This window comes from Recurvomyces mirabilis, assembly GCF_035927965.1.
Source record: "Recurvomyces mirabilis strain CCFEE 5264 chromosome Unknown scaffold_35, whole genome shotgun sequence".
Taxonomy (NCBI): Eukaryota; Fungi; Ascomycota; class Dothideomycetes; order Mycosphaerellales; family Teratosphaeriaceae; genus Recurvomyces; species Recurvomyces mirabilis.
The window spans coordinates 70623-89050 of record NW_027041969.1 but is presented as its reverse complement, the minus strand read 5'-3'; the positions used below and the strand labels follow the sequence as shown (position 1 = coordinate 89050).

Genomic DNA, 18428 nt, shown 5'->3' with positions numbered 1-18428 from the left:
TAGCGATAGCGCCGAAGATCATTCCGGGATGAGATCTTGGTGTGATGAGGATGTACGCACGGGATGAGGATTAGGTACGCTCTGCCGTGTCTCTGCTGTACTACAAGGACGGATTTCCCTTCTCGAGGACGCATCATCATCTCTCTCCAGTCCCCACTCCCTCCTGCGATTGCTGATTGCTAGAAGGTGACCTGTCGAGTCCGTCCATGACGCTGGCCTATGGACCAGAATACACCTAATTCTCCGCCGTCCCCACACGCATTATCCGAAGAACTACTGAGCACACTCCTAAACAGCGCACAAACACGGTTCCCAGCTCCACAACAAAGACAAACAAATTGCCATGCTTCATACCGTTGCACCAGAGTCCCGCAACTGCTGCCCGGTTCAATCCTCTTTGACCAAGCTTTCAGCATCTTGTACCTCGCAGCAACCTGCATAATCGAGCGCACCTCCGAACCTTGGATGCGAGCTCTTTTGCTTGCCACGGCGCGGGGTGAGTAGTGTGCATGGCCTCGATTCTCAATGGCTAGTCTTGCCATTGCCACCTGCTTGATATGTTCGTGCAGACGATACGAGGCTGAAAGTAGTAGCTCGCATGCCGTAGATGCGGAGGGGTAAGATCGCGACAGTACATACGTCGTGGCAGTAAAAACAGATACCATAGCTCTACTGCGATACATTCGAGTACGACCTACTGAGGCCGACTGACATTTGCACTGGTTGCTAACGGCCTCAGACCTCTGACAGAAGGCGATCTAACCAACGGCAGAGACCGATCTAACGGTCACAGTATGCATCTTTTTAATAAAATGAGACGTCACTTTCACGCCGCTTTGCATCATCTATCATTTATCGACTCTGGATCACTTTGGGAGAAATTCGATGCTAACCGCACTAGCTTCGTCTGCGCCCATGGCATGATCCCTTAGAGCTCTCCATACGAGCTCACTATGGCATGGCATGACTGCAGTAAGGCCACTCGTGTCAGCTATGCAGATGGTAGCTGCAGACAGACCTCTCCAGAGCTCTTTTCGAGCTCGCAATGCCATGCTTGCGCAATCCATATCATAGCTCGCCCGTTGTGAAAATGCATCTAGATCCGAAAGTCCACATGCACGATGCACGAAATCTCCCATCCACGGGCCTGCGCGAGACATGTCCCTCAGCTCAGCTAGCGAGACAATTGGCAATTTTGACTGCCGTGTCTCTACCAGTGAATTTATAGAAGGTACCTCACTATCCAGGTGAAGTGGGATGCCGAAGCAGTTTCTTGGTTCAGATATTTGGCTCCAGGCTACAGGCAGATGTTGGCGCCACACTCAAGACCCGCGCAAGTGTACCATCCATCTGCCACGCAATTTCACCAATGACCATGAGCACGCCAAAGTCAAACATACGACAACAAGAACAGGTGGCAAAGACAAAATCTTAAGAAGGAAAATTGAATACATCAAATCATACAAGTCCTCCAGCGCCGTACGCAAGGTATCATAAAGACAATGCCAATCCCAATGGATATCTACGAAACCAGTATGTTACTACCTCTGCCGCGGATCATTTGTCCTATAAGTAGGCGGTCGCACGCTATCCTGATCACTACCGCCTCCTCTCCCCGCACCGCCACCACCTTGTGCACCCGCCCAGTGATTCCACCCTGGATCGTCCTGGTCGTCGGCACGGTATGCGGGATGTGTGCCTGCAGGCCCGATTCCTGGGTGATACCCCGGATCTTCCTCGTCTAGTCTCGAAGGCCGCGGCGCTCCGGAGGAGAAATCCTGGGCTTCGTAGGCTTTCGAGTTTGAGCTGGCCATGCCTGGTTGTGAGCGGTCGTGCCGTGAGATTCCTTGGGCTTCGTCGCCGGAAGAGTAGTCGTCTGTTGTGGCTGTTCGGTATGGGGATGAGCTTTGCATGCGCGCTGTGCCGAGTGTGGCTGAGTGGCGCAAGAGACCTGCTCTGTCGTCTTCCTCCGTGCCCATCTGACCTCGCCCGTCATTACTCGGTCGCAGCTCAGTCGCCGCGTCGCCACTACCTGCGAATGTAGGTCCGGAGTAGCCAGTCGTGCCATCGAGCTTACTCGGCTGGTATGACGCATCTTGCTCTCGCTTCTTGTAACCCACAAATAGCCATCTGAATCCTCTTGCCGATGCTTTGATGATATCATAGGCATTGAAGGCATCGACGAAGGCTTTCACCCCTAGTGGGCCACCAAGATACCGAGGTGCTGCGCCGCTGTAGCCAGAGCCGCTCACTGTCAAGGGATCATCACGCTTCAAGCTGTACTCCTTCCATGGAAAGGCGAAGAGGTGCATGACGGAGAAGATGGCCATCTCGATGCACAATGCCGTGCTGGGTATGCCGACCTTGATATCCTGGTATGCAATCTTTTTTGTTGGCTGTAGTGGGCCGTTGCTTGACGATAGTAGGCTGATTATGATCTAGGTCCATGTCAGTGTCGCGCACGCCTATTGGTTGCCATCCGACTCACCGTCTGCCAGAACGAGAAGAAAATGACGAGCTTTATACATAGCACCTTCAAGAATGGTCTGTGCTCTGCCAAGTCTTGTCGCAGCTGGATGTAGAATTGAATCAAGCAGAACATCGCAATCGTGACCGAAGCTGCCTCGAATGCTGTCACCCAGACATGTGCAAAAGCCGGTGATAACGAAGCCTCGCAGTAGCGTCCAGTCTCCTCGGTCACGACAGAGACGATCGTGAAGAGCACTCGAATGAAGCAGTACTGGAAGACGCCGAGCCATACTATCTGTTCTATTGGTCAGTTCAGGATCTCCTCGCATGTCTCGGTGGCGTTCCTCAACATACGTTGAACCACGTCAATCCACTCCTCGGCTTCCTAAATGGCCCTCTATTCTGCCCACCCGTGCACTTCTGCAGACCGAAAACACCCCAGAACCAATTAACTGGTACCAGACCCCTAAAGTAATCCTTCTGGTCGTGTAGTGAGGGCGCCACATAATGGCACAGCAGCGTGAAGAAACTAGCGATAGCAAAGGCCTCGTAACAGTTTCCTAGAACCTGGAAGTAGACGGCTTTGCGGTAGAAGAGGTAGGATAGGAAGGAGACGGTGCTGTAGATGGGTATCATGAGCAGGATGCGGATTATGTGTCGTTGTTCCCATGGCCGGCTGTAGTGCGTAGCGTGTTGGAAGACCAGGAAGAGGGCCACAACGACACTGATCAGGCCAAAGATGGCGCTGAGGAAGAGGCCGAAGTGGTGGAAGGTGAAGCCTTTCCATAGTGGGTCTTCGGTGATATAGCTGTCTTCGAGGGTTGTGTTGCACACGGTCCAGCTGGTGGCATTGACCATGGTTGCTGAATTTTTATGCGCGCAGAGGCGCTGGTGGTGAGGAAGGATGCGGTGTAGTCGTAGGTGTGGTGGCTCTCGTTCGCGCAACCATGCGGCAGCGTCCTTCTTGCCCAATATGTCTGCCTGATATCTGCTCCTGCTATTGAATATGCGCTGTCGCTCCTTCGGCTTCCCTCTTGGCTCTTGTGAAAGCTTGCTGTCCGCAAGCAAATGCCAGGAATGCAAGGGTAACCTCGGTCTCGTGCGCGCAATCCAGCACCTCTTAATTATCAATACCAAGTGCCGCAGCGCGTTTCCTTGGTCGCTAAGAGGATGAAGGATGAGGCGTCGTAAGGCTGTGTGCTGAAGCTTGATGCGCGTAACGTGATGAGTTGTTCTGCTGCAGTAGTAGCAGTAGCAATGCCTTATGGGCAATGACATCCCATTCCATCCCTCAATTAGACGCGCTGCGCCTCACTGGCCCAAAAGTCCGCCATCCCTGTTCAAGCACCCTGCTTTAAGCGGCAACCTTAAACGGTCGGCTCCGCTTTCTGCTGGTACACTACGTTTCAGGTGAGATGGGGCACGTGAGTGGCATATGACGATGATTGATCATGAAGAGAGGGCTACAACGCTTCACGTTCTCGTTGTGATAAAGGGTCTGGCAGATGCCCTCCATGTGACAACAATGGGGCGAGCAATGTGCATGGTCAATCTGGTACCGATCGTGTATCAGTCTTACTTATACAATGCTCACCACTTTATTAGGACATATTCCTCCTGTATCGCAACGTTTATGCTGGTCACAAGAAGAACACAATCACTGCTCTACTCGCGTTCCTGCCCAATGCATCATCTGGTCCTGCGCCTGCAGATTGGTCATGTCCAATCCATCTGTTACGCTCCAGGGACATGACGTCCGCGAATGCCTCTACCATTGCCTGGTGAAGCATTGGCAGCCTGCGAACGACCAACAGCTTGCCCACTTCCACCGCTTCTTCCCCGACCACCACTCGATCCACTGCTGGGACCCCAATCGGAACGTGCTTGCCTGGCAGCAGCATCACGTTCCTCGCGCTCCAACGCCCTGCGCTTCCTCTCAACCCCAGCCCAGTAGCCCTCGCGACGATTTTTGCCCTGCTCGCTGGCAGCAGCCAACGTGTCGTCCGAAGTGACCAAGTCGTCGATTGCCTTGAACTCCCTCTCCGTGGGCGACTCCTGCTCCACACAGTTCAAATACACCTTGACCATCTGCTCATGAACGTAGGTGCTAGGACGGAAGCGCTCATGGACGTGTTGCATCATGGCAGCCTCCGGGATCGTTTCATGAACACGGTCCAACACCTCATTGCGCAGATGGTGGCCGATGGGACGAAGTGCCATGCATGTAGCAGCGGCGTAGAGGTCCATCAGGACCGTCAGTGGCGTGTTATCGGGATCTTCTACGAAAAGAGAGTCGAGGATCTCATCGCCAGTCACTGCGCCATTTTTGTCCATCCAGTCGATGCATGACTGCATCGCAGTGCGGCTCGGCTGGATCGAGACGCCGACCAGGGAGAACGAGATGCTGGGATTGCTCGAGCCGTTGCGGGCGTCTGTGAGCTTTGCTGTGCCTGGAAAGTCATCTGTATTGCCTGGCCTCCCAGCAGGACCACCGTTGACACGGGTTGCTTCTGGTGTCTTCGGGAAGTAACCGTCGTTCGCCACAGCCGAGAACCTTGTGAGAAGCTTCTTGGGGACGGCTGCCACGAAGTTCTCGCCAATGTGGACATCGACTAGAGCCGGCTTGGACGGCTTGGGCTGTGTGGATGGCGTTGGCTTGTTGGCGGTCGAGGTTGTCTTTTTGCCGATGAAGACCGTCTTCTCATCCCACTCTGGCATACGCATAATTGCGGTATTGAGATTCTGTGGAGGTGCAAGATGTGGACGATGCTGACAGATGTTGAAGAGATGACGACGGATGAGCTGGTCGAAGAGAGAAGCCGTCGAAATCTGTTTCTATTGGTGTTGATGTTGAGATAAGAAAGCCAGGAGGAAGCTTGAGCCAGATATATAATACTAATCATGTAGTTGCTGAGTGTGTGGAAGAAGTGTTGCGGGTGAGGTCCATTCAGCGTTAGTTGTGTCCTGAGAGCGAAAAGTCTGCATGTCAGCTGCCATTTGTGAAGTGAATAGAGAGGAGACAATAAGAAAAGAACTTCGATTCACAAAGTCTTGGACTTCACAGGTCCGTCGATCGCTCGTCTGGGCCGCATCTCGGACGACTTCTATATGTGTCTACTGCATGACTGAAAAGCGCGGGAACAAAGGCAGAGAAGTGACCACAGGCATCAGCAACCACCCTCCAATTGTAGTATTTGCCACCGTGCTTTGACGGTCTGCAGCATGATGACTTGGATCACGCGTTCCTTTGGCCGCCGAGTGGACGAGAGGCCCAAGCATCGTTCATACGAAGGCAGTCGTTGCTTGCTGCGGGTGCATGTTGGCTTTTGACGGAATGCCGCGAGGTCCGCATCGTCACAGCATGGTCCGGCGATTGTAGCGGACCGCAAGCGAGAGATCACACTCGTGTCATCAGAGTATTGCCTTTGCTGAGGCTTATGGTGGGTACAATGTGGAGGGGTACTACCGGTCGAGGTAGGTGGGTTTGAAGTGTAGACCAGAAGCATATCAAAGTTGAGAGAGTACAGATTGACCATGTCAAAGCTGGCGACTTCATTGTTTGGCGTGTCTCTTGTGGTGTTCTGTCAGCCATGAGACACCGAAGCGAATACGAATGGCATCAGAGATTGTGATGGTGAGTAAGAGTTGTTGATGGCGAAGGAAGGAAGTCTACTCTGCTCTCCAAGCTGAACTTAGCAGCCTAGGGTTAGGGTTTGGGTTAAATTTGCGCTTGCGAGGTTCTATCGACGACTTCAACTCAGATGACGGTCTTTGATCGAACCATCAGTTGGTTGAATCTATACCATGATATGAAGGATAAATCGAAGGGGTTGTGTCGCGTGATACACCTTCCCTCACAACACACTAGCCCAGATTCCAGCTCTCAACATCGTTTGAAAACAGTTCTAACGCCACAAGACCGTCGCTCGATAATCCGAGATGATTGAAACAGCGCATGCAAGTCACGTGAACCCGGGGTCGTTGAGAAAGTTGCCGCAAAATGCGTCTAGACGCTCTCGCACGAACAGATAGATACCGTGCCTACTCTATGCCTACACCACACCCTCCATGCCATGTGCACCAGACCCTGTGGCCGCTATACAAGGAACGTCCCACCCTCCGTGTCCAAGTGCGTGTGCTCAAGCCAAGATCCTGACCACGATAGTGTTGCCTCGGCCTACTGATCCCCAAGCATTGCAAACATCATCTCTCCAAAATCCTCGAGCTGGCTGGGAACCTGTTCAAAAGTGGTCCGCCAGGCAAAGATGCCAGTCGCGGACTTCACATTGCGAGTGGGTAACGTTCAGGCTTCATTGCCGCTTGATACGTTGCACCGGCTCCAAGACCCCTGATCGCCTCTGTCCTCAGATAGACGGATGGGGAGGCGAGAGGGAACTCATCGCCGAAGGACAGCCGGCAAGATATGCAGATTTATCGAGTGTCCGGAAGTCCAATCAGTTCCTAGCCACCTTTCTTCTCGCCCTCCCCAACAGCAACAGCCTGCGCATGCCGACCCTGCACAACCGAGCTCTTGCTCTTCTTGTGCCCTTTCTTACCACTCTGCACCTGCATCCATGGATTTTCCTGCCGCCCAAGGCTCTGCTGATTATCACCAGCGGAAACAGGAGTAAGGGGTACACTGCCACCCTTGACCGTGTTTGAATTCAAATTAGTGGTGATCTGCTTAGCACCAGCATTCGGTGCGCTACCCTGTCGTTCATGCCTTGGGCTCGTAGTTGCGCTGGCCGCTTTCGCTGGTCGGTCGTTCTCTTTCCGATCGAAACTGTTCCTGGCATTGGCGATCTGCACCACTTTTACAAGTCCGTTGGCTTGTGGAGATTCCTGCTTATCGAAGACATGTGCCTGTGTCGGCGAAGGCGTACGAAGCTCAGCCACAGGTGAAAGGAGTGGTGCTGTAAGAGCAGGATCGTGGAAGTCGGAGAGACCGAGACCGTTGGTAGACTGCGTGAGTCCGTTGGGTGAAAGTGCTAGCCGTGGACCATTTTTCAGGCGCATTGGTGAAGATGCTACCTGAGGTGGTGAAGGCTGTTTGTTCTCCGGCATTTCCGGATTTGAAGTCCTGAGAGGCAGTGTGGGTGGTCTCGCAGGATCTTGCTCGAGCATGACGTTCGCCGAGTCGACCTGCAGCGGCGCAAGAATAGGCACACCATTGATGCGCTCGACCAACTTCGGTGTGGCAGCAGGCGTCGAGCCATTGACAATCAATGGTCCACCAATATCCACAGGTGCTGCAAGCATGGTCGAAAAGGGCGAAGTAGCTTCATATCCAGCGGACGGACTGCCTAGCATCTCGGCTTGTGCCTGTGCTCGCGTCCTCAAATCCGCAGCTGTAGAGTAGCTTCTCAGATGACCCAGAGGCGAGGGCGATCGCGATATATGCCGTCCATTCGGCATTGGTGGCTGTAGGTCAGGCGTGACTCTTCTCTGTCGTGAAGGTGGAGGGTCGTGCAAAGTCATTGGAGGTACATGTATCTGTTGACCAGCAACAGCATACTGGCCTCCAAATTGTGGCGACCCCACGCCGTAGCCCATGTATTCCTTCGGCATTGCGCTGTCAACCGAGCCGGGCGCAAAATGTACACCAGGAATCTGTCCGTATTGCGTCTGCAATGCTGCTTGACCTGCAGCGTAGGCAGGATTATTTCGCATATTCTGGTACGATGCTGGGATGACACCAGAAACATCGTAGCCTGGATGCGCTTGCTGTTGCAAAGCGAGAGGATGAGGCAGAGAGCGTCCAGGCTGTGATTGTGATCGCGCAGAACTGGACGAGCCATCTGTGACTGATGCACGATGGACTTGCCGCCTAAGCTGTACAGGTGTAGCAGCTACTAATGATGGCGAGGACGGGTTCGTGCTGGTGCCTTCTCTTGAGCGAGCTTGTGACATTGGCGATGGTGGTGGGTATCGTGCCGGATAATGGTACAAGTATCCGGGCAATAGAGGCGCTGTTTGTGGTGGATTGTCGAGGAATCGAGGACTTGGCAAGCCGTTTTGAAAGGCGCCACCCCGGTGTAGTGGCGATCCATTAAGATCTCCCACACGATGGCTCTGAGGCTGACCTTGCTGGGTCGCTTGTTGATGCTGCTGCAACTGTGCCGTGAGCGCCTCCCTATGCGCCTGCAGAAGCTGATACTGATGCGATAAGTATTCGTGGACGCTGCTCCTGGCGCCGAAGTAGTCCGCAGATGTCAAACCAATTGACGGACTCTGCAATGGCATCCTTGGGTTTCCAAACGTAGCACCACTAGACGCTCGTCGGTTGCCAGCTCTCTGTGTAGACTGATTCCTGTTGTTACTCTTCCGTGGTCGGCTCGAGCCCTGTTCATGATTCGATCGTCCAGACTGCGAGGCACTGCGTCGTAAAGTTGGTGGCGGCTTCTGCGCAGGTCGCTGAAATATCGGTTTCTCTTCCGGCGGAAACTCATACTCCTCACAGCACTTCTCCAGCTGTTGTCCGTCGGCCAGTAGCTCGAATGCCCTTCGTATCTCCTGATGCACACCAGACCATGAATAATCATCTGCCGAGTTGCCCAAGTTTCGTGACTTCGTAAACGGTTCCTCCACGCACAACCGCCGTTGCGCCTCCTTCTCATGATAATTGCTCGTTTGCCAGCCCTTCTCCTCCCGCGATACAAGTCTGCCTTCACGAACGGATACAACATACCTTGAGTAATCAAATTCATAGCCGTAATGCCGAAAGAATTGGAAGAGCAGCTGGGCCAGCGACTCTCTGTTCTTGTTGCCACAGCCCTTCAAGGCATCAATGTCGTCCGCAAATCGTGTTGGCTCATTGCGATCTGTTTTTAGCCGCTTGCCATCCGTGTTCTGCAGTGATGGTATGATCTGCGGTTCTCGTCGTTGCAGGAAGCTGATGATCATGCATATCCAGGTGTACGAACTGATAGTACCACCATATGCTACATCACGTTAGCCAACATACATCCACCGGAAATCTGTACACCTACCAGCGTCATTCAGTATCCGTCTCTTAGTCCAGTACTTGATGATCTTCGCCAATGGTCGTATTCTATCGTCGAGCTGTACATATGTCTTGATCATACGCGTGTTCTCCAGCGCCAAGGGGTTGTTGACGTTTAGATCACAAGCCAGCCGTAGCTCTGGGTCCCAACACTTCACGATAGGCACCTTCGCCGAGGCTCTGCAAACCACCTTCTGCATACCATGTCTGTCCAACAGCGCCGCCAACCCATGCATGCTCTCCAGCTTCTTTAATGGTGTCGTAATGCATATGTCTGCATCCGAATCACTCGAATTCAGCAGGTTGCCAGAAGATCCAAACACATTGACCCTGATATCATGACCCGGCCACTCGTCACTCATCATCTTCTCCAGCTTCTTAATCAATTGCGCCCGCCTTTGCTCACTCTCATCCGACGGCAATAACCGATCATACAACTCTCGCATGTCGCCACTCAACTTATCATCCTCATGCGGCTCCAGCGCCTTCTTGGGCTCCTTCTTCGGCGGACCCAGCTCATTCTCACCACCTTCTGTGTACGGTATCCGCCTCTTCCTAAACTCCGCACCAGACTCATATTTGCAGAAGTTGGGCTGCGATCGCGGTATGCCATTCTGCCCGACTGCCTCAGACACGACTGACCTCGGAGACTGATTGCCAAGTCCACGATGGGGCGACGGCGAGCGGGAGTGGAATCTCCTTGGTTGTTGCGAAGGTGTAGATGGCACGCTGCTGGAGTGAGTGGACTGCATCGCTGGGCGAGCGACACCCGTGGCGGTAATCTTGGGGTTGTTGCCGTTGTTTATGTTGAGACGATCAGCTGACGCTTGGCCGGCCATCTTGGGCGGCGTCGTTCTCGATGTCATGAGCCTCGCCTCACGTCCAATAGTATGTGCCTTTCCGCTCCCATTGGTAGCCACCGCGACGATTGCAAGTCGCGGGTCAGAGATCGGGAGTCCGTTGCTGCAGGTGCGAACGTTGGGTGACTGTGTCACCGTCCACGTGAAAGTGCAGGTGCAAGGTGTATGTAGAGACGCAGGCGAGGAATCGAGAGAACTATCCTGGCTCGCTGACGATGGATCCTGCTCCAGTATTGCTGTGAGAGTATATTGGATGATACAGAATGTAATCCTGTCCAATGCCACACCGTATTCTGCTCTTCAGCCGTGAGTAAGTCAGTTGGTGATGTATGTAGCACAGGACTCGGCCTTTCACACAAAGCGAGAGTCGTGCCCGCGCGCCCCCTGCTGCTGGCCAAATAGACTATAAGCGGGAGAGCGTTACGCAGAACCGTGATTCGAAGAATGCTATGACTGTGCTTTTCCCACTGCTGACGGTTGAGGCTCAAGGTGGTGGCAGTGACCTCATGAGAGCTGTGAAACTAATGATATCGCTAGGAGTGCTACAGTATGGATCGAGACTCCGATGCTGCACGTGCAGAGGAAACTACAGAAGCACGATCCCGAAACATTATTATTTTATCCAAGAAACACACGCACGTCCAATCCGGGGTCCGTTCAAAGGAGGGAAGGGAAACGCCACGGCGCGAGGTCGCCGGGGCCACCGTACAAGGCACGGAAATACAATGCTACTTGACAAACAGCGATACGTTTCGCCCATAGTGCCGTTGAATCTCTTTCGACGTCACGCGCCCGGCTATGTCCACCGCCATCCCAGACGATATTCATCATCCATCTGTCGTAACACCGAGCCGGGGATGCTGGACCATGACGCCATGAAAATACTTTGGATCAATATATGGTGCACAGCGGCTCCTACGCAACGCCACTTCAGGTACTAACATGTCCACATGCGAGCAATGCTGATGGTTCCGTATTACATGATGCCCAGGCGCAGTCGCAGCCACACCAACAAAGACTACGAGACTTGTTCTATTTACTCCTTTGTCATAGCACGAATAACAGTGGTGGCTGCTCAGCTCCGAATGGACCATGCTTAAATGCCTTCAGCCACTATCATCTCGCTGACTCTACGATCACGACCGACTCGGCTGAACGACTTCTCACATCTTACACAGCGCCTCCAAATTCTCCTTCGTGCCCTTCGAAAACTCCTTGACCGACTTCGCCATCTCCTTGAACTCACCTATCGACGCATCGCCCATACACTCATACAACCAACTCTCACTACTCGTGACCACCGCTCCCTCAGCTCTGAGTCTCGCAAGCGCAATAGGGACTTCCTGCTTATTGCAACTGCTGACCGCATCCGCAATGACATAAACTTTATGTCCATCCCTCAGCAGATCGAGCGTGGTTTGCGTGACACAGATATGGCTCTCGATACCCACAACCACCACCTCTCGTTTCTCCGGCCCTAGCTTCTCGAATTCCTTTCGTAGGTCGGGAACCATCATGCTGAAAGCTGATTTATCCACGTGCGCCATCGGCTTGACTCCCCCCTCTGCATCTAAACCTAGCTCAGGACATGTCTCGCCTAGTTTTGCTCGCAGCTGGGTAGTTGCAAAGACGGGTATGTCGAGGATCTGGGACGCTTTGAGGAGTTTCTGGGTCGTGGAGACAACACGGGCGAATTCGTGGATGGCAGGGCGGAACTTCTCCTGAAGATCGCAGATGCTATTATGCCATCAGCCGGCCGCGATCAGTAAGATGTCGACTTGGTGGAAGGCGTACAAAAGGGCTGGACGGACTGTGCACATGGTTCAGTCAGCCATTGGGTGGTGGTGTGGTTAAAGATATGGTGACAGCCATACCCAAGCGTCGTGTTGGTGCTGCCATGGTGATAGATGCGAACGCTTCTGATCTCGAGATCTAGCTATCTGTAAAGGCCTGTTACCAGCGAAGAAAAGCTATTACTAAGCTAGTAGCGATGGTGAATGTTCTCAGGATCATTCACATGTGCGTTTCCCATGGCTCCAGCTACGTCATCGCCTCGGCTAGATGGAAAGCAGTCGTGAGTGCCTGAGGCGTCAATTCTCGTAAGCGCTGGGGGTCACTGGCAGAATGGGTGTCTTCGTTCGTTGCAATAGTGCTCCGTGTGATGCTTCTGTCTTCTCCAGTGTCAAGCTTACAGGCTAAGCAGCTGATGAAAACGTGGACAGCAAAAGACTTGCCACCATCGCCATGTAGATATCGCATCTAGCCCTCGGACCTGGAGAAATATGATGGGGGTATATAAGTGCGACGGGAGCGGAAGAGCTTGGACCAGCGCGGGCCACCCGTCGCTGCGCTTTTGCCGAGGGCGACGATATTCTAGTGGGGCTTGGCTTGATGATTGCAAATTTATGCACACAGCCATGATGGTCGCAACACAATTCGGTACCGCGGCATCCGACACGACACATCACACCATGGAGCCCCTTGTCGAGATCAAGGCGCCAGAGATAGCAGTCGACACGCTCGCGATTCGTATGAAGCGCGATGATGCCCACCTTCACACCATCGAGTCCGCGACTACAAACAAGGTACCGGAGACAGTAGTCGACATGCTCACCATTCGTGCGAAGCGCGATGATGCTCATCTCCGCAGCGCAAAGTTCGTGCCGCGTAAGCGTGCGAAGCTGGTGGTAAGCGTACTTCCCAGGCTGATCTGATCTCGCATCCAAGAGCAGTGAGATGTCATACTAGCAGGCGCTGACACAGTCGTTCAGGAGGAAGAAATGGAGGTGGAGTGGGAGCAGAGCTTTATCCCGGAGAAGGAAGCCTTAGTTGTGGGGTAGCAGCCTGTGAGTTCCCCAGCCAGAGACGTGGTCCTGTAGCTTGTGAAGAGCACGCTGGCGGTATAGTGGCATAACGCCAGCGAGAGGCTGACCCTAATTCCAGGACAGCGTCTTTGCCAAGCATCTGTCCTTCGAGCAGCCGTTCGTCAGGTCTGTAAGTACTCCATAATATTGATATCAACAAGCCAAGTCTCACACCAAAGAAAATGCTGACGAGTACTTAGACCATTCATCCCGGCCTTGAGAGCGTACTCCCCGTCGCTACTGCTATCGGCGTGCCACTCACCACCAGCGACGCAGACCTTGCAATTCGTGAGAAAGATGGACGCAAGCTCAAGAGTCTCGGTTTCGGCAAGATGTCGATCTTCGGCAGGATCTTCATCAAGCATCCTCTGCCAGGGTTTGACGAGAAGCGCCTGCGGGCTTCGGTCTGGGCTAAGCGGGTCGCTAGAGAAGACTGGGATAAGGCATTTGGTGACCAGGCGTCGCCATCTAACATCAAGATCTTCGAGGGTGTGGATGACCTTCCGCTCCAGCTCGAGGATGAGTCTGATCGGCGTTGGGTCAAGCACAGGATGTGGTTGACGATGTTGCCTGAGACGAGTGGTGACGTGCACTGAGAGGAGAACAGCCAAACGTACTATTGATCTGGTTGAGAGCAGAATAAATGTAGTGGGAGCGTGGTTGGAGTCGTGGCGAGGTGAGGTTTGGAACGTCGAAGTGAACTTTGCGGGGAGAAACTTCGGCTAAAATGCCATCTCCGGGCGAGACGATTGTACATGACATCTTCTTCTCATAGGTATTTAATTACACCATAGCTGTTGTGTAGACCGATAGCGCATTCAAATCATTGTGACCATACGAGAAATCCCTGTGGATTACCAAGATATCTGTCCTTTCATAATACTCCATCACCCACCATGTCAGACGCAAAATCAGCAATCATGGATCAGATCCGCCAACAAGCCGCCCTAAGCAATGCGCGAGCATTAATAGAAGTACGTTTGTACCCGAGTATCCCAGCCGATCAATGCTAATTAGGATGCCCCTTTTTTCGTACAGAAAGTCAACGAACACTGTTTCGAGCGATGCGTCCCAAAACCCGGCTCCTCGCTTTCCTCCTCTGAAACTACTTGCTACACACATTGTATGGAGAAGTATATGGCCGCGTGGAACACAGTCTCGAGAACGTATTTGCAGCATGCTCAGCAGGGTGTTGCTGCCGCTGGTGGGGCACAGGGTGTTATGGGGAGTATATGAGGACGATCCGAATTAAGGTTCGAACGGCACGCGGATGGGGTTTTGAGCGGAGGGTTGTATGACTAGGCTGCACTAGTGAGGGAATGAGAGGAGAGCACCCTGTACTATGATGCACAGGTTGGATATGTTGGCAGGAACGCCGACGCTTGTACGATATGCAATGCTAGATCCACGCTCCGTTAAATGCAGCTTGATAACGCCATGACGCTCCATGAGCATACTTCAACAAGTCCAGACACGAGAACCATCTCATCTTTGCGTTATCGTCGTTGCTGGCGGGCTTCCCTTGGTCGGTGGCGGGCTCATCATAGTCTTCTGCCGCTCGGCATACTCCTTCACAATAACACTGCAGTTGACCTCCTGGCACAACCTCTTCCTCCTAGCTGGCGGCAACAAGCCCGCGAACTCCAGTCCCGAGGCCCTCTCCAAAGCTTCCACAGGTACCTCGAAGTCCTTCAATGGCTTGTCGTTGTGGATCACATCGTTAGGCAGCACGAAAGCACCAAGCGAGACATTTCCTCCCACCCTGCCATCCTCGGCGAAGATGACCTTGTAGAAATGCGTTGGCACGGCGATATTTGGAGGATGGCCGATGACTTCGTAGCTTACTCGCCATTTGCCATCGAAATCCCTCTTGGGCAGATACAACGGTCCAGTTACGATCCTCACGCTTGGATAGAAACTTGTCAAGCGTCGACAGAAGTCTTCGAAATGTGCCCAGTAATCCCGGTTGAAACCATCTCCAACTTGCGGACACATGTTGCTAAGGGCAAACGTGCTGTCCATAGCTTCTTGACTCCACTTTGCGTCAGCGGCTGGTACTTGGTGCCCACGATCATAGCCAGAACGAAAGTAGTCCTTTAGCTTGCCGCGGAACTTCTCGGGTATGCTGTCGTCTTCGGTGAAGACGCTGTGTCTTCTGTCGCCATTACGGAGGAGGACGGAGGCGGGTGTGATGTGTTCGGCTACCCAATGAGGATTTCGTTTGGCGCGGTCGAAGGCTGAGGTGAGTGAGGCTGCGGAGCGGAGATCGTTGATGGGACCTGGGAAGCCATACTGGAAGACCCCAGACGGGTCCACGGGTGGGAGGAGCGGGTGGCTTGGATCATCTCGTCGGACTGGAAGGGGTGCGGGTGCTGCTGGTGATGCTCGTGTTGGGCTCGGTATTGCTGTGATCGTATGTGTCTCGTCAGGTAGCTGTCTCTTGCTGATGCCGTAGATCGCTGCTGTCGTAGCTGCTCCTACAGCAGCCGATGCGCCGGCGACGAGAGCGAGAGTGAACTTGGACATGCTGCTTGGTGGCATGAACAGTAGTAGGGATGGGTATCGTCAACGCAGTAAATTGACGGACGTCTAGCACTGCATCACGCCCATCGCCCTGCTGCCGCCCTGATCACATGCTCAATTGAAATGTTTCAAACGGAAGACGCGCCAGGAACGCGATCGGTCAATCTTTGCCGCGCTCCGAACTCTGTTTCTCGCCTAAACGAGTCGTATAGGGCTCTAACGTTAAAGTACTTTGCCTTGGTACAGAGGGTGGAACGAATCGATGGACCCCCTGTCGACCGTTGCAGAAAGCACGGAGTCACTACAGACTCGAGCAAAAGCAGACTGGCGTTCTTATTGGCAGATCTGCAAACGGCAGCTAGCAAGGGGTCCATCCGTTCATTCCACCCTCTGTACTTAACTCTTGGACTATAGATATGTAGTATTTAGTAGATTACTTACACTAGACGAGATTCCTTGAAATATAGTAATACTATATACTACTACTATTTAGCCTTCTATATATACTTAATAATTATTTCTATAGCTAGTATTATATTAGAAAACTTTAGGTTAAAAGTATCTAGAATAGAATAATATAAATACTCTAGTATATAATATAATAACTAACTACTAATACTATAGATTATACTATAAATTAACTAACATGCTAATAAAGAGTGGGCTAACTAAGCAAATTACATAGCAGAAGAGGTCTGATGTCGTCGCTATATAGCACGGGAATCTCACTTTGACCTGTCGCTGTTTCAGAAGTCGCGGCCCCTTAGCACCGCCTTCGTGGTGACATTCTGAGCGCCACTTGACACAACGTTCATTCAACTAGGTCTTGATTGGTTGTCGCGAGCAAAAATTTTGAGGTTGCTAGTCGAACACCTCGATGATCTGACAAGGACCTTTAGATCTGTGTTCATCACCTCTAGCAATTCATCTCTTCACAAGCTATCTCGACTACTTCAGGCTCACTACCTCACGATCAGCAAGTGATGGCTGCAGAAGACGAAAGCAGTACCGTCACGCATGCTGCCTCTCACTACGCTGCCTCGGCCCTCGACGAGGTCGGCCTGCTTGCGCTATGGAACTCGCCAATGGACATCAAATTACTCTGCGCCCAACGCTTCATCCGCCTCTTCGGTTATGGCGTCTCGACGCTCATTCTAGTGGCGTATCTCTCCATCCTTGACATCTCCGACGAGCAGACGGGTCTTTTCATGACATTGACATTAGCTGGGGACGTGCTGATCAGCCTGCTTCTCACTCTGGTGGCAGATCAATTGGGCAGAAGGAAGATCTTGGCCCTCGGAGCCATCCTCATGGCCGCGAGTGGCGTTGTATTTGCTTTCAGTTCCAACTACTGGGTCTTGCTGACCGCTGCCGTACTCGGAGTCATCACGCCTAGTGGAAACGAGATCGGCCCTTTCCGTGCAATAGAGGAGTCAGTTGTGGCTCATTTGACGCCAGCAGAACACCGTTCGACCACCTTCGCGTGGTACACGCTTGTTGGGACTGCTGGATCTGCTCTGGGCCTTCTTAGCTGCGGCTGGATCACCACGGTGCTAACCACAAGAAAGGACTGGAAAGTGGTAGATGCTTACCGTGGCGCATTCTTTGTATATGCTGCGATCGGCCTCGCCAAACTGGTGCTTTCTTTGTTTCTCAGCAGTCAGTGCGAGTTGGAGAAACCAGCACCTGCCAGCGATGGTTCAGAGAGGGCGCCTCTCCTAGGCGAGTCAACCCCAAAGAAGCCAAAGACGAACAAATTTGGCCTTTTGTCCCATCTGAGCTCAGAATCTCGCATCGTGCTACTCGAGCTGTGCTTGCTTTTCGTCTTTGATAACTTCGCTTCTGGTCTGGCTCCACTGTACGTATTGCGGCACCTCCTAGCCGTTCCAGAATTCGACTAATCATACTGTAGGTCTTGGACAACGAGCTACTTCCATCGCCACTTCCAACTCTCGGAGGGTACGATAGGAACTTTGTTCTTCACCACTAGCATTATCTCTGCGCTTTCGATCCTGGTGGCTGCTTCCATTGCGCAACGGATTGGAAACGTCAAAACGATGGTGTTCACACATCTACCCTCAGCGATCTGTCTAGCCTTGATCGGCATTCCCTCTCAGCTGCCGATCGCTATCACTTTGGTTGTCCTTAGAGCGTGTACACAGTCCATGGATGCAGCGCCAAGGTCCGCGTTTTTATCTGCTGTCGTGCTACCGAGCGAGCGAACCACTGTCATGGGGATTATCAACGTAGTGAAGACGCTATCGCAAACTCTTGGTCCTCTTCTGACAGGACTGCTAGCAGAGAGAGATCTGATGTGGGTTGCCTTCTTGACCGCTGGCGCATTGAAGGCCATGTACGACATAGGGATGTTGCTCTTGTTTGTCGGGCACAGGACAAGAGAAGAACGTGCGGCTGAGGAGACCGAGGGCACGTGATCAAGAGACGAGCGCTCTACATGTCTCCAATGTGACGCCGACGGCACGAGGAAGCGAGCGGACGATTGAATCGTGCATCATCTGATTGGACGAGACAACGATCTGAAGCACATTGCGCCACTAAACAACAGCAAACGCACAAGTGCTGTAATTACAGCAGATATCACCCAGATCCAAATCAGATGGAAGACCTTCTGGCGTCTCCTGTGTTCCGTCACTTCAGTGCTCCGTGTCGTAAGGACGATGTTATCATCGAAGCTGTAGGTTTCGAGCA

The 18428-nt window shown here is 52.7% G+C and overlaps 8 protein-coding genes across 8 annotated transcripts; 3 read left to right on the top strand and 5 right to left on the bottom strand.

The window, feature by feature from the left end:
* Nucleotides 1-1541: 1541 nt before the first annotated feature.
* LTS14_009927 (uncharacterized protein) lies at nt 1542-3327 on the bottom strand (the record flags this gene model as incomplete). Its single annotated transcript, XM_064842605.1, has 3 exons — nt 1542-2438; nt 2489-2764; nt 2824-3327. The coding sequence occupies 3 exons, from the start codon at nt 3325-3327 to the stop codon at nt 1542-1544; spliced, it is 1677 nt and encodes a 558-aa protein (XP_064689795.1).
* An 876-nt stretch (nt 3328-4203) lies between these two features.
* LTS14_009926 (uncharacterized protein) lies at nt 4204-5193 on the bottom strand (the record flags this gene model as incomplete). The annotated part of the gene is made up of 1 exon (XM_064842604.1): nt 4204-5193. One exon carries the CDS (start codon nt 5191-5193, stop codon nt 4204-4206), a length of 990 nt encoding a protein of 329 aa, XP_064689794.1.
* A 1737-nt stretch (nt 5194-6930) lies between these two features.
* LTS14_009925 (uncharacterized protein) lies at nt 6931-10311 on the bottom strand (the record flags this gene model as incomplete). Its single annotated transcript, XM_064842603.1, has 2 exons — nt 6931-9410; nt 9459-10311. 2 exons carry the CDS (start codon nt 10309-10311, stop codon nt 6931-6933), a joined length of 3333 nt encoding a protein of 1110 aa, XP_064689793.1.
* Nucleotides 10312-11495: 1184 nt separating this feature from the next.
* Nucleotides 11496-12231, bottom strand: LTS14_009924 (uncharacterized protein; the record flags this gene model as incomplete). Its single annotated transcript, XM_064842602.1, has 3 exons — nt 11496-12069; nt 12127-12142; nt 12207-12231. 3 exons carry the CDS (start codon nt 12229-12231, stop codon nt 11496-11498), a joined length of 615 nt encoding a protein of 204 aa, XP_064689792.1.
* Nucleotides 12232-12752: 521 nt separating this feature from the next.
* On the top strand, nt 12753-13792 carry LTS14_009923 (uncharacterized protein; the record flags this gene model as incomplete). Its single annotated transcript, XM_064842601.1, has 4 exons — nt 12753-13019; nt 13104-13163; nt 13276-13326; nt 13397-13792. The coding sequence occupies 4 exons, from the start codon at nt 12753-12755 to the stop codon at nt 13790-13792; spliced, it is 774 nt and encodes a 257-aa protein (XP_064689791.1).
* A 300-nt stretch (nt 13793-14092) lies between these two features.
* Nucleotides 14093-14432, top strand: TIM13 (protein translocase subunit; the record flags this gene model as incomplete). The annotated part of the gene is made up of 2 exons (XM_064842600.1): nt 14093-14170; nt 14235-14432. 2 exons carry the CDS (start codon nt 14093-14095, stop codon nt 14430-14432), a joined length of 276 nt encoding a protein of 91 aa, XP_064689790.1.
* Nucleotides 14433-14681: 249 nt separating this feature from the next.
* NUC1 (nuclease) lies at nt 14682-15722 on the bottom strand (the record flags this gene model as incomplete). Its single annotated transcript, XM_064842599.1, has 1 exon — nt 14682-15722. The coding sequence occupies one exon, from the start codon at nt 15720-15722 to the stop codon at nt 14682-14684; it is 1041 nt and encodes a 346-aa protein (XP_064689789.1).
* A 980-nt stretch (nt 15723-16702) lies between these two features.
* Nucleotides 16703-18154, top strand: LTS14_009920 (uncharacterized protein; the record flags this gene model as incomplete). Its single annotated transcript, XM_064842598.1, has 2 exons — nt 16703-17577; nt 17632-18154. The coding sequence occupies 2 exons, from the start codon at nt 16703-16705 to the stop codon at nt 18152-18154; spliced, it is 1398 nt and encodes a 465-aa protein (XP_064689788.1).
* Nucleotides 18155-18428: the final 274 nt, after the last annotated feature.